Source organism: Lottia gigantea (genome assembly GCF_000327385.1).
Source record: "Lottia gigantea unplaced genomic scaffold LOTGIsca_1, whole genome shotgun sequence".
Classification (NCBI taxonomy): Eukaryota; Metazoa; Mollusca; class Gastropoda; family Lottiidae; genus Lottia; species Lottia gigantea.
In genome coordinates, this window is record NW_008706746.1 from 4441095 (window position 1) to 4457357 (window position 16263).

A 16263-nucleotide genomic window follows, 5' to 3' on the forward strand; every position below is an offset into this window, starting at 1 on the left:
CGCCATTACTCGGAAATTTTCCCCTGTTTTATCAGTAAATTAATCGATTTCTACGTTGGATTTCAGGGAATACTTATTTCAGGACTGATGCCATTGCTATATACAGTATATTATATATCAGAGTACGTGTATGTTTGTCCTTTCAACTAATATCGTGCTAATGACTTACTTATTTTCACGTTATTAATAAGCGTATCTATCTGAACCTTTTCTGTCACATCTCGTATTCATTGACATCTACTCTGATGTGCCTGATTAGAATTTCGCAAATGCTCAAAACTACGGAACCACGTTCAGCTCACTCAACGTTCGACACCATCCTCATAACAAAGTGCCTACAATTTTCTCAAACCCCTCTTTTGACAATTCCAACATGACCCTCATTCTATTTTATTTGAAATGAAGAAAATAATACTTGTATAAAAACATTTTTTTTTCAATTTAGAAGTCTTTAAAACAGTGGGCGTGTTCGATTATGGTGGTTCATGCTTTTGAATGGAGATGGTGGTGAGGAACACACATTCAACGGGAACTGTTGATCTATCAATGTGTAGATAGATACACTACCACTTCTCTCGGATAAAGCGATCAGAATAGGAGTACCAGCTACATTGCTCTCGGCCTCCGGAACAACACTGAATGAAACAAAATATTATTTTTAAAAAAATCATCAAATAAAATATTGCTCGATGTAAAATACGCTTGCTCAAAATAAATATTGTTGACAGAATATGCCCAAATGATAAGTGAGATTGCTTTATAAGGTTGATCCATCATTTTGCTCCAGCAATGTTCATATGGATAATGTGGCTACTTACATCAAATCACTTATACCAATATCACCCATTACACCTCGTGAATATAGATTAGTCCATGTACCATCAATTTGACCTCTTCTGTGGACACTCTGGAACTCTGGTTCTACTCTTTCAGTGACTGAGGCTTGTAGTTGGAAAGTATATATCTGACCATTTTGTCCACTACCAAAGAATAAGACGGTTCTTCCTTTAAAAGTACCAATAGCCAACGAGTTTATACTTGGTCCCTATAGTAAAAATATTTAACATCAATCATATATTCCCCAGAACATTTTTGAGTGTAGATAAAACAAGTTACTTGACATTTCATGAGGGGGCTCATCAATAAATAAATAAAATATATCATAATAACAGTATGACCTTCTGATAGTGATATGGTTTACCTCCGATTAGGCCTATATACAGCAAATTTTACTACGTGTAATTTTTAAGTTTGTCGAATAAGAAAAAGTCTCTATTCACAATAAATATAAAATTCTTTTGATAATATAGTTTGAACACAAAAATGAGTTTCCTTTTGACCTTTATTTTAAAATAGAGCATGCTATTGTTTATTTTGGTACTACTAAAAAGGTCGTGTTCTATTTATATTGCTTTTAACAGTACGAGACAACACAGTTGATCTAATGAGCACATAATATAGACACTATATTTAGTTATCCACAAAAGTTATCCTACTGATATCCTCATATAATTTCTAGTATAGCGGTTAATCTATAAATTATTGAAATGTGTGTTTGAATAACGATAGTCATAGATCCCAACAGTAATTGCTCTAGATTCGACATACCCCAAAAGGTGATTGAGTATCTCTTTCGTCTATTGGTGTAAAGTTTGGAACAGTGTAACCAGAATTGAACACATCAGGGTAGAACCATCTGGAGAATTTTTCTATCATATCACCACTTTCCCATTCTCTAGTCAATGTGTTGCTGTCAAAGATTGAAAATCCTCGACCACCAAATGTGTATATTTCAGTTATCTGTTGACCTACTCTACCATCTTGTAAACTGACAATTGCTCTTCCTAAATTAATTCGAAAAGTTGATACTAGACAATTTTACTCCACAGGGCTTTTAATAGATACAGTCTGATGTGCGCTTCTCGTGCCATTCAGTAAAAAACAGATTTACCTTATCATAATCGATATTTTGACGTAATTTTGGTAATAACTACCCGTAGGGAACGACAATAACGTTGAAAAGTGACATTGATAACTGACTCTACATCTTTATCAAGACATTACAGATGTGGTGCACAGTCTGGCGCACGAGTGGTTACTATATTTGTCTCAGCTGACCGATTTATTAAATGTTATTGGGGTTAAAAATTACCTAATTGGGTATCATCAAGTACTGAAGCTAAAAATTGGTTATTTGTGTCCCAGGGGAAGCTATACTCTACAATAGAAAATATAAATTAGAACATAGCTTGCCAAATATAATAACCAGTGGCGTATTTAAGTAAGGGTGGCAATGTAACGCGTTGTTTTTGGGGACCTCTGGCAGGCCGAAGACCCTCCTCCTTAAGGGGCTTCGGCTCTCGTCTAAGAAAGATACTTCTCTTATTTCGATGTGGGCGTATAGTATACAAATTAAGGCATAAATACGTCCACATACTGGTAGACTACAGTAAGAGTTTTTTTTTTTTTTTAAAAAGAAAAAGAAATACAAATATATAAATGTCAACAAAATGTGTATCCTGCTTTTTCAAATTTTTATTTTGTTCAAAAAACGTTTATCTCGGATCTGTGATCCGGATGTTCCATTATATATCTTTGGGTTACATTCCATTTTGTCGGCTCCATTGTCAGTATTTAGACTAGATGTAGGAGAACAAGCAGGGTCAAAATATTTACAGAAAAGAGAACAATATTCAATGAAATTTGTTAAGAAGATCATCAACACTTCAGTGCATGTCTACATGTCTATAAACTAATCATTGATGTTTATTATTTAAAGGAATAATTAAAAGCTCTCTGCTATTTATTTAAATCGTCATTTTGGAGCCATATCATTAGATTATCTACCTGAAAATCAAATCCTCGTTGCAAAAAAACAAAATTATTTTGACCTACCATTTTCCAAATCTCTGGCTCTAGCGTTATCAGCAAAAGAAGCTCCGGGCAAGTTGAAAGGTTTTCCTTCGTCAGCTGTGAGTAAATATAATTTATTGCCCCATTCTAAGAAGGAAATTTTATCTGGTTGGTATAATCCACGAACTCTTCTTCTTTTCATATGTACATTGGGAGCTGAACAAAATTTAGTTACAGTTTTTAAAAAATAATAAAAAACAAAGAAACTCGACATAATTAATTATGTTATTAAAACAACAGCTCAATAATATTATCTCCCTTGAATTTTTTGATATTTGATACATTTTAAAGCGTAAAGATCACATTGTATGTGTAGGGTGTTATAACAGATATTCTCCTATAGAAGCACTGGCCTAGGTCACAAGAATAGATAGCATTGGAATACAACAATATGATAAGAAATTACTTACTTCTGGAGTGATTTACAAGATAAATAAATAATTCAAAAATGCAAAGCGATTGTTTCATGGAACTAATGAAAGGGGATTCAAGTATGTGTAAGTTTTGCTAGCAATGGATATTTCATACTACGTCATATTTGTAGATTTTAAGATGCTCATACTTACATGCATCTCTATCGCTCAAATCTAAAGTAGAAAACTGAAAGTCTTTCCAACCCATAGGAAATATTGTTGCTGGATTATCGTCTATCAGATCAACTTTAGCAATGGCATTGTTTTCCTGAAAGAAATGGGTATATGTAAACATTTCAATAATGTAGCCATCTATTTATTTGCTTGACTAACTGATAAAATTTCAGTTTAGAAATGTAGAAGTTTAATTAACAGCAGGCGTTGTATATTGACGTAGTCATAAATCAAAATCACATTTCAATTAGTATAAATCGAACAGTTCCATACGAGCTAATATATTATCAACAACCAATCCAACTACCAACTACTACGACTACCAACTACCTAGTTTGCGATATCAGCATCCGCTGGAAGCGAACGTTAACTTGTCTTCTTCCAACAAACCAACGAGCTAATACCAATAACCTACTTACTTGTAGTGTAATATAAGCGTAAGCATTATTTGGGGAAACGGCGATATATTCAGGTTCAATATTGTTAGAAAAGGGATTCTGGACACCTGGCTGTACTGGATTGGTTCGTACCATGTAGCGTACACCTAAAGCCAACAGACGGCTACAAAAGACAATACGATCAAAGTCAATCAATCGTGGAAAGAGCATCGAACAGGGTCACATCAACATACAAAGTATTTCTGAGGCGGCCATTCGTTCATCACAGCAATCTAAAAGACGTACAGGAGAAGAAATCAATTGTTATAACAAGTTTCGCCAGTATGCAACATTCAATGCGACGTCTTTGAAGCTTCAATCTTTTCGCTAGACTAATGCTTCAAATCAAATAAATTTTAAGGCAAAAAAGTGTAAATTTCTTACTCAGTCTCAGCTGGATCATCAATATATGTGAACTCTATAGTTTTGACACCAGGGTTACCAGTTAAAGGAATCGTAACAATGTTGATGGTTCCTGGTGGATCAATGAATTCTCCACTGATGACAGAAGCTACACCTTCATTAGATACAACTAATTTATTACAATCAGATGTAAATTTGATGTTGTCTGGATCAATACCCACTGGAAAATAATATAGAAATGAAAAGTTTGGAGTTTTACGTCCTCACTGTCTTCTTACCATATAGAAGATTATAAGACCGACCTAGAACAGCTATCACCCGTTTCAAATTAGTGTTCTAACCACACGGTTTTTTTCCACAAGACTTATTAAATCATGGCTTATCTACGACGCGGGCATTTGATAAGTATGAACTAACACATTCAATCATTACATCAGATGAAGACCCACCTGTTATTCTTTCATCTGGAGCATTAATGGGCTTTAAAGCAGTTTCACCTCTTATATACGGCGAGTACAAGATAACATGGCCTTGTTTAGATGGATCTTGTTCACCAAACGCAATGGCAACGTAAGCTCTATTTTCTGCTTGATTGCGACATACTTGAATGTCGAGTGGATAGCCATCAGTTCCCGTATCAAAAGTAAATGTTTGTAGTACAGCAGGTGACGCAACATTAGCTACATCGATGACGTGTAACACTCTTGAAAATTTACCTAAAAAATAATGAAAAATTACGATAAATTGTACTGTATTTGTTTAGCGTTTGTCTTTAAATCTAAAAGAAATGATTAATCCGACCTTGATCAACTCGTAGAGTCGTCCCTCTATCCATATTGATATCCGATCATCGATCATGAACAACTTGACGCATATTCCAAAGACCCTATATTTGCATAACTTTACTGAAATGGTATTTTAGACTTACCGACAACATATAAGAATCTGGAGTTGCTATCATAAGCACTTTCAGTTGCCGTTCCACTGTCAATCTCTTGGGCACCATCTCTGTTTGGCAATTTTAAGTAACCTTCTTCCTTCAGCACGATATCTGCTCTGCATATCGGTAAGAGCAACAATACCATAAGATACCACTTAGCCATCTTGGTTAGGAGCAACTCGACTGAAACATAACGTAAAGAAAATTATGTTTGTTCAATCCTCCGCCCAAAACCAAATTGGCCATGCAAAGATATGCGGTCTATTCCTTAGGACCTAAAATCAAGTAAAAACAAATAGCTATACAATAAGTTATATCAGATGGTAATTTAATTTAATGCAATTTAATCTGCTCTTGTATTTCACTAGAAAAAAAATCCTTTTTAGAAGACCATACAACCCTTTGGCTTATAATTTTCTTTCCGAATTTCTAAAGCGCAAATATGAATTTGATGACAAACGGTGTGCTTACAATTCTTGCCAAGATTAGAAAAAAATGAATATCCTTACCAAAAACAAAATAGTTGAAATTTGTCGTAATGCATGAACTTTTTTGACACGGCAGCAGAGAGGAACCATTTATTTCAAGTGTGGGAATATAACAGTGATTTTGACTTTTCAACACAAATCTTAAATATTTCCTTGCACGCTTGTTTAAATGATCGTCATAATATTTTCACTTACAACAGAAAACAGTACACATACAATCGAAAGGCGTGTATGACACCAAATCAGGTAAAAGTCCAAAGCATGCTTAGTTATTGCCAACCCCGTCGCCAGGAATCTGATGTTCCTTAACTTGGATTATGAAATAAAGACAGCTATGTATATGTGCCCTACTAAATGTATTCACAACCACAGACAACAACTGTCGAAGGGAACAATGATATTCCGAAAATTGCCTGAATGCGGTCACTTCATATTCTGTTTAAAAATAAGGTCATAGCCACGCACTCAAAAATCTTAAATGGATTCTCTTAAGAACAAACTGTGTGCGATCTCTACGATATCCAATAAGCCAATTTAATGGTATTGTGACAAATCTATGTTGCAAACTAAAAAACAACCTTATCCAAAAGTGATTTTACGATTAGTCTGCATAATATTAAGTCACGTTGAATTTGATCTACAAACTGATCATCAAAAACTCATGATGACCGCATTATAACGAATTACCTTAGGGACAGTTGTTTCCAAGTCGATATCTCTCCAACTACCCAGCAAGACCTGAAAATAATATGTGTTAATAGTGAGATATATGATTTTATTTTATCTTATCCCCTATATTATCTGAGCTATATTTCAAAGACTGACGTGAAAGCAGGGTACCCTTTATGAGTAAATACCATGGACACTTAGTTGCCAGGTACGGTATAGGAATGTTAGGGGCTGGGTCCTCGTATATCAAACTTGAAAAGCTCGGAGACTAACGAATAGATAATCTAACTAGGTCTGTGTTAAAGGAGATAAGAGTCCGAGTGTAGTACAACCAAGAGACACTGTCATAAATTTCATGCTGAACAAGTTCGAAAATCAAGTTAATGGCCTGTATAAATTTCAAATAATCCCCCCTCCCAAATTCATAGGTTGGGCTGTCAAATTAATACCAATGAAGAAAAAGTTGCAAAAGAGCTATTAAATACGCCTACACTGACTCAATGACTGTCTGGGGAAAAGGAAAAAACTGCTATCTGACAACATCGATTGCAGAAAATTATATGTGATAAAGATCACAAAGATTAGAGACACATCTGGAAACGGTTTTTATTCAAAAGTTCTAATGCACTTATTCATCACGGTTTCCTTGGATACACGCTTTTACGCATAATAGTGCCATCAATACAGTTCCATTGAACCTTTCGTTTGATTCACAAAAAGTAAATATTGACAAATAGAATTTTGACTCAATGAAGATAATTCACGCCCACATGCTAATGAAAACATTTTATTCACTCGATCAGCGGTCCAGACGTGGTATATAAAATGTACAGCATTTTGTACTCCCGGTAAACTCTGATATCTCACAAATACAATATTGTGCGGCCAAATAAATAATGAGATTCCTTGTCAACACCATTTAATCTCACAATACATGCATACACAATTCCAAGTTTCCTCAAAATCCGTAAGCTCTCTTTTGCGTTCCCAATATTGGTTGCGGATAGATTGGGGTGACGACTACACACACACAAGATTCCGTTATTGATAGGCCCTACATATTCGTTTGTACATGAAAACTTTCATTCCAATTCATACAGGTTTAAACAAGAATTCTAATGAAATTGGAGCTTTGCGTCTGTTACTTACGGGGCAGAGATTGTAGACAACTTACATGCGTTCATCTTTCTACACGTTATAGACAATATTAACCAATGCTCCACTGAAATACATTATAATTTGAATTATTGCCTTCGATAACGCTATCTAATTTACCATAACACTTATGAACATATAGGCCTACGAGTAGACCTAAAGTGCGTTAAATTATCGATGGCCACATGCACAAGAAAAATAATAGTTATTTTGGTTGTATTGGTGCGCTTACGTTAGAAATTTCATATCTTATTAAATGCAGGATGCAGGTTCTCTTGATAGGCTTGTAGGCTACGATAATCCTAAAATTTTGTTTGTATAATATTATCATCATGGGCAAAAAGGTTCTATCTTCTCGGGCGAAAACTGTAGTCTACATCGCAAGCCACATGCTTCTATGTATGGTCAATACAAAGGCAATAGATGACAACACCTAGACTTGGAATCGAGCTGGAAATGACATGTTCAACCTTCCTGAAGCTTTTTGTTTTAAGCACAGTTGACGTCATATCTGAAATCTGAATCATTCAATGGGATGAGAAATTCAGCTTCCATGAGCTGCAGAATGTGCACCTCTAGGCCTTTGTTGGTAACCAGAACACACCTGTACGATACGATACGACGTCACGTAAAACAGCCCGAATATGCATGTAAGCAATCCGTGTCCAACAACCAGTCAAGAGTTAGTTTGGGTCCATAGTTCAGGAGAAGTCCATGAAAACCACTTTCCAATACCCAAAGCCATATATTTCAGGTTCACGTGACAGTCATGCGGTTTAAAGTTCGAACCCACTAAAGATTGCTGTTGTTATTTACGTACTATTAGTATTTTTTGTTAATATTAGATCGAGGGGACATGGAAATGATCACCAGACAGTCGCAAATCATCAGAGTAGCACGGCCTGAAAGCTTTTTGAAATAGTATGAAACCCTATGTTGGCTATAATTTGGGATATATAGCAAAAGGTCTGTCTCACAAATACAAATAATTTGGCCAATTGTATCTTCCTTACATTTCTAGTCATCGAATCTAAGTCTCATAATATACAACATACACTCAAGGTTCCGTAATGTTCATGTATTTACGAGCATGTCAGATCATTGTCTGATTTCCCAAAATACTCAAGACCCTTCTAATGAAACTCACGGCTAAAATTTTGGATAGATAGCGCCACTTACTCTTTGCATCTGTCCGTAGGGATGGTTTTTCCGAAGCTGAAATGACATAATTCAAATCATTTCAACACATTTAAAAAGTGCACCCTGACTGTACTAACTGGAATTTAAAAGTGCAGCCCAAATTAGGTTTAATAAGGGTGTGGGCACACGAACTGTCTTGGTCGGCGATTTTTGTCGTCGACTAAGAGTTTTGTCAAGTATTTGAACGATCGGCCGCGGACACACGAGGAGACAAAATATCGTCTGTCGTTTCTCACTATGTCGATAATCACGTGCAGGCCATGTAATTGAAAGGAAAAAAAACGATAAAACAATCAGTGAAAATTATATGATTATAAATCCTGTCGGCATCACGATAATCTTGTAGAAGCGCGGGCACTCGTCAGATTTTACTCAAGTTTGGAGTCGGCAAACAAGACTGTTCGTGTGCCCGCACCTTTAGAGACGATCAAATAGAGAACAGTATCTTGTTCTCTCGATATCTATGTTAATAATCATATTGTAGCATGGATGAATTAAAGTGGCAGTGTGCTCCAATTAGGCATACAAAATTAGAAAAAAAGCTTATAATGTAATCGAATGTCTGGAATAAGGAATAAGTTACACCTATCTTAAAGATAGCTTGCCAGGCCAGGTAATATACGCCCACTGGCAGCTTGGATTTTGAATAAAAATATTTAGCAGTACAGTAACAATCACCAGTATGAAATATTCAACCTTCAGTCATAGACTTCTTTTGAGCTATTTAGGGCGATACTGAATAATATGGAGTATGAGTTATTGCCCTTGTTCTTGAAAGCGTGTTCAATTTTTGGCTGTGAAAACTCTAGAAGACAAATATTCAAACACTAACACCAAGTTTCGTCAAAATCTGTCAAGAATTGTCCCTTTAGAGTGTTTACGAGCTAAAAATTGAACGCGTTTTCAAGAACAAGGGCAATAACTTATACTAAATATTTTTCGATTCTTCTGATTTTCAATAGGGTTCATCCTTGGGTGATTACGAACACTCATACCAAGTTTTGTCAAAATCTGTCAAGAATTGTGTCTTACAGAGTGTTTCCGAGCAATTGTGGACGGACGGACGGACGGACGGACGGACCTAGGTGACGTCAATATACGCCCCCATTTCATGTGGGCGTATAAAAACTGGTAGACACTCCCACTTTCATTGTAAATATTTTCATTTAAACTATCACTGCGCAACGGGATTATCTTCTTCACGGTCATATGCAAAACATCAAAAAATGTGACCAGAAATTACTGTACAGGTAAAGGAAACCCTAATACAAATTAAGTTATTAACACAACATAGAGGGTTAAACAGAATGTGATAGGTAAAATAAACTAAGAAAAATTTAATCATGAACAACTTGTCTACAGCCAATATGCCTAAAAATTAATTCTTTCATAATTCCAACAAAATTAAACAATTCATTCACTTTGAATTCTTGACAGATTTGACCCCTATTAGAGAATAGTAAATCAGTTGAATTTGATGTAATAAGGACAGACCACGCCTATATTGATGCAAAACTGAACAAATTTCATAGTTTCAAATTCTGCATCAGTCATGATTGCATTTAATTCATTATGTATTTCAAATATATGAATATAAACCATAGACCGGCATAAAAGTTACCATATAGCTCCATAAGAACATATACAATAAAATCACACATACTCTGTTACAAAACAGGATATCAAACACTTTCTTTTCATGTCAACATGGCTAGCTGTTGCTTCTTCTACACAAAATGTCACTGCTTCAGTTTTAAAAATCACTTGACTTTGATACACCAGGACTTGAGCTTTAGTTCCTTGGATCACCAAAATTCACTTTACAATTTATCCATGAATTTGACTTGTCCATGACAAATATATGAATGTATGTCACAAATATTTTCATAATATTAACAAAAATAACAATTGATCCTCAATGGCGATAAAACGGTCGCCTTCGATGGCCATCTGGAGGAGGACGAGGAGGATATGGTCTCTTTGGTGGAGGTGGTCCATAAGGATCATCATAAAAATACGGATCTATTGGAGGTCCTCTAAATCTTTCCCCAGGATGCCTGAAAGGTCTTCTAGGGGGTCCATGGTAAAAATGTTCAGGAGGGGGTAGACGATGCGGGGTACGCACTCTAGGTGAGTGAGGATAAGGATGTCTCATAGCAGGTGGAGGCGGGGGATGACGATGTACTGTAGATCTCACATTGTTCCTCTCTTCAAATTGACTCTCCTGTTCACTATGCTCCATAGGGCATTCCATAGAAATATCTTCAGAAAAATCGTCCTGATTTGGCTCAGGTTCTATGTGTCTTACAACTGACTGACGACGTAATCCATCCACAATTTGTCTCCCAGGTTTAGGTTCATGGCTTCCTACAGTAGAAATGGTTTGGATACTTTCAACCTGTTGTACATTATTGTCTTCTTGTGGAGTGAGACAGGTCAAATTTGGACGACTTTTATCATAACTATACATGTTTCCATGACTTAATTTTTCACTGAAGTCCTCTATATCTTCCGAAGGATCCCTTTCATCAGAGCCTAATGCTTCAATATAATGTGTTTGTGAGAAAGTTGGATCATCATTGTACGATTCACTAAGTGGAATGACTACAGCACCAGAACTGTTGGACCTAGAATATGACACATTATTGTGTCCTGAATTGTATGCTTTGATTGGTGAGTTAGTGAGAAAAGAAGCAGTGGGCTTGAAATTTGTCAAGAAGGAATCATTTGCAAAATGTGGTATACTTCTAAAGGGATCATTAGAACTAGCTGCTCCTGAAGATTCAGAGGTAAATCCTTCCCCAGTTACTATTTGATTTAATATGTCATCAAGTCCACTGTCAGATGATGTAGGTTGTGGCTGGGTTAAGGGTGGAGGAGGGGGAGGAGGAGCACTAAATGCAGAATGTAAATTGGAGAAGATAGGAGTTTGTGATAAAACTTCAGGACTAGGAGTGGTAAGGCCTGCAGGAATAATGTTGTGTTGGGATGCCCCAGACACAGATTGAATAGGATAGACATCAGGTGATGGAGGAGCCATTTGCTGATGAGAGTACACATTGGATGAGAAAATTGGTGGAGCTCCTAGGTAAACATCTGTTGAAGAATTGGATGGCAAGTTTTGATGGCCAGGATAAACAAGAGGTGAAGCAGGAGGATGAGTTACTGTGTGCTGGGAATACATGTCAGAATTTGTTGGCTGCACTGAATATACACTAGATAGAATAGTTCCTTGCTGCCCTAAATATGCACTTGATGATGTTGGTGGTATTGCTGCTATGGGGTACATCTCTGGCGATGTTGGTTGACTAGCTAACAACATGTGAGGAGGCAGCACAGGTGCATGCTGTTCTTTCTGTGCCAGACTTAGAGGATACTGGGGATTTATTCCAGGGTTTGGTATCTCTGGAGAAGGAGATTGTTGGACAGCATCAGATAGTCCTTTTGCAGCATTCACATCAAGAGCTGGTGGTAAATTTAGTACCGATGTAGAGAGATTTTGGTTGACAATAGATGATACTACTTGTGGAGTTAAGGTTGCCTGAACTGAGATTTTACTAGCTGTATCTTGACCAACTGCAGTATTAGTTGACACTTCTGGAGAATAACCAGAGAAAGAAGGAATATTACTGGGTTGATTCTGAGAGTTTGATTGGCTTTCATTCCAGGACCATTCTTTGGTTGTAAATGGCACTTCTGGAGCAACTTTCTGATCAGTTTCATCATTAGTTCCCTTATTGTTCTCAAATTCCGACTTCACAGTGCTTGTCAGTAAAGATAAATTTTGTAAGAAACTTGCTCCTGAAGCTGGAACGGCAGAATTTGTTTTTGAAAGTAATTTTGTTAAAAAGTCTATAGGGTTTTCTTTCTGAACTACAGTTTCCACAGTTTCGTCTTGTACTGGAGTGGAACAACCTTCATCACCAGAGTCCTCCTTGCTACTTCTATTGGAGATTGACTTCTTATCCTCTTGACTTACTACACTTACAACACTTCGTAGTCGTGAATTAGACTTTTTATGAGATTTTTCACTAGTTCTGTCTTTATGTTTTGCTTTAGAATGTTCTTTGACTGAAGTGAAAACTTTGTCTGGAACAGGTGCAATGACTGGGGCAGGCACTCCATGAGGAGGAAAAATGCCCGGAGAAGCCACAATGGGAGTAAAACCACCGATAAGAGTATTGGATACTCCAGAAGGATCAGGAATTATGTTAGGAGCTGGTACTCCAGTAGGCACAATTGGTTTCAGGTCTGAAATAGAAGAGATATAAAAATCATTTCAATCAACACAATGAAATATCTTTGTGATAACCAACTTCATAAATCACTGGACTGGTTATATGGACTATGGACTAAGGCCAGAAAAAAAAATCAGATCAATGTATTCTGCAAAGAAGCATAGATGGTGACGAGGTACTATGGACTGAAAAGTGGAGTGAAAGTACATGTATACTTATTTTTTCTCCCTTGAGTAAATGAACAAAGGCTAAATTTTTCCTATGGGCTGAAATAACCATTTCATTTTTAATATTTGACAGTGTCCAATCCAAATAAAGAGAATGTTTTTACCAAAGTGTTAGTTACACTTACTCATTGTATTCACAGCAGGTACATTAATAGGGGCTACAGGAGCTACACTTTTTGTACTTCTGAACCTCTTATTGTGACTTGCTCTAGGATCATTAGCAGCTGTAATAATAATCATCAATTACATGGAAATAATTCATTTATTAGTGTTTATTATCAAAGGAGATTGCAATGCAAGGCAAATAGTGTCACATTGAAAAAAAAATGGTAATGTGGAGTTCTAATCTTATTTGCCGTTTTAAGAGTCTTTATTATTCCAGTCAATCCAGCTGAAAAATGGTATATGGTATAATCATGTTGACATGGTTAGCATAGTACTCAATTACCACAATTGCAGCAAGGGGTCACACTCTCTTTAAATTAAAAAGATAGTGAGCTATGTCCAGTTACACTCTAAAAGGCATATTAAAACCAAGAAGCTCACCTCGTTTCTGTTTCATCTCATCATCAGAATCAATGTCCATATCTAAAGGATCTGCATAATCATTGGGATCTTCCTGAGGAGGGGTTGGCTCAGGTGATGGTGCATCTAGTAAACCGGTAGGTGATGGTATTGGACTTGGAGTAGCCGGGAACTTATTCTTTATGTCCTCCACTTTCTTTTTCATATTATTGATTCGGGTGCCAAAATTTCTGTAAGCCTGGAAGATTTTTAATTTCAAATTAAAGAAAATAGTATCAAACATGTGCCATTTGCGAAACAAATACTTGCCTTTATTGACAACAGAGTTCTCGTGAGACAAGAGACCAATATATACTCACACTTACAAATATTTTGGCTTCTTAATAAAGACATTAACAACAATAGACAAATATATACTCACATTTACAACTATTATGGCTTCTCTATAAAGACCATCACTCTTTAACAACAAGAGACAAATATATACTCACATTTACAACTATTATGGCTTCTCTATAAAGACCATCACTCTTTAACAACAAGAGACAAATATATACTCACATTTACAACTATTTTGGCTTCTTTATAAAGACCATCACTCATTAACAACAAGACACAAATATATACTCGCATTTACAACTATTTTGGCTTCTTTATAAAGACCATCACTCTTTATTAACAAGAGACAAAAATATACTCACATTTACAACTATTTTGGCTTCTTTATAAAGACCATCACTTTTTAACAACAGAGGACAAATATATACTCACATTTACAACTATTTGGGCTTCTTTATAAAGACCATCACTCTTTAACAAGACACAAAACTATACTCACATTTACAACTATTTTTGCTCCTTTATAAAGACCATCACTCATTAACAACAGAGGAAAAATATATACTCACATTTACAACTATTTTGGCTTCTTTATAAAGACCATCACTCTTTAACCACAAGACACAAATATATCCTAACATTTACAACTATTTTGGCTTCTTTATAAAGACTGTCACTCTTTAACCACAAGACACAAATATATCCTAACATTTACAAATATTTTGGCTTCTTAATAAAGACTTATCACTCATTAACAACAAGAGACAAATATATACTCGCATTTACAACTATTTTGGCTTCTTTATAAAGACCATCACTCTTTATTAACAAGAGACAAAAATATACTCACATTTACAACTATTTTGGCTTCTTTATAAAGACCATCACTCCTAAACAACAGAGGACAAATATATCCTAACATTTACAACTATGTTGGCTTCTTTATAAAGGCTTATCACTCATTAACAACAAGAGACAAATATATACTCACATTTACAACTATTTTGGCTTCTTTATAAAGACCATCACTCTTTAACAACAGAAGACAAATATATACTCACATATACAACTATTTTGGCTTCTTTATAAAGACCATCACTCTTTAACAACAGAGGACAAATATATACTCACATTTACAACTATTTTGGCTTCTTTATAAAGACCATCACTCTTTAACAAGACACAAAACTATACTCACATTTACAACTATTTTTGCTTCTTTATAAAGACCATCACTCATTAACAACGGAGGAAAAATATATACTCACATTAACAACTATTTTGGCTTCTTTATAAAGACCATCACTCTTTAACCACAAGACACAAATATATCCTAACATTTACAAATATTTTGGCTTCTTTATAAAGACCATCACTCATTAACAACAAGAGACAAATATATACTCACATTTACAACTATTTTGGCTTCTTTATAAAGACCATCACTCTTTATTAACAAGAGACAAAAATATACTCACATTTACAACTATTTTGGCTTCTTTATAAAGACCATCACTCTTTAACAACAGACGACAAATATATACTCACATATACAACTATTTTGGCTTCTTTATAAAGACCATCACTCTTTAACCACAAGACACAAAACTATACTCACATTTACAACTATTTTTGCTTCTTTATAAAGACCATCACTCTTTAACAACAAGACACAAATATATACTCACATTTACAACTATTTTGGCTTCTTTATAAAGACCATCACTCTTTAACAACAGAGGACAAATATATCCTAACATTTACAACTATTTTGGCTTCTTTATAAAGACCATCACTCTTTAACCACAAGACACAAATATATCCTAACATTTACAAATATTTTGGCTTCTTTATAAAGACCATCACTCTTTAACAACAAGACACAAAAATATACTCACATTTACAAATATTTTGGCTTCTTTATAAAGACCATCACTCATTAACAACAGAGGACAAATATATACTCACATTTACAACTATTTTGGCTTCTTTATAAAGACTGTCACTCTTTAACCACAAGACACAAATATATACTCACATTTACAAACATTTTGGCTTCTTTATAAAGACCATCACTCTTTAACAACAAGAGACAAATATATACTCACATTTACAACTATTTTTGCTTCTTTATAAAGACCATCACTCTTTGACAACAAGACACAAATATATACTCACATTA

At 35.3% G+C, this 16263-nt stretch overlaps 2 protein-coding genes across 2 annotated transcripts in view; both read right to left on the reverse strand.

The window, feature by feature from the left end:
* Positions 1-374: 374 nt before the first annotated feature.
* LOTGIDRAFT_227977 (hypothetical protein) lies at positions 375-6521 on the reverse strand. Its single transcript, XM_009045648.1, has 11 exons — positions 6416-6521; positions 5229-5423; positions 4750-5016; positions 4322-4520; positions 3920-4061; positions 3480-3594; positions 2896-3069; positions 2153-2218; positions 1609-1844; positions 819-1045; positions 375-635 (listed from the first exon to the last, which is right to left on the reverse strand). The coding sequence occupies exons 2-11, from the start codon at positions 5401-5403 to the stop codon at positions 452-454; spliced, it is 1785 nt and encodes a 594-aa protein (XP_009043896.1). The 5' UTR covers positions 5404-5423; positions 6416-6521; the 3' UTR covers positions 375-451.
* Positions 6522-13725: 7204 nt separating this feature from the next.
* The window catches only part of LOTGIDRAFT_102650 (hypothetical protein), a gene marked incomplete at both ends in the record, with an annotated part of 12999 nt that continues 10461 nt past the window's right edge, over positions 13726-16263 (reverse strand). Inside the window, one exon of the mRNA XM_009045649.1 lies at positions 13726-13980. Coding sequence (XP_009043897.1) covers positions 13726-13980 — 255 coding nt within the window. The remainder of the gene's footprint in view (positions 13981-16263) is intronic.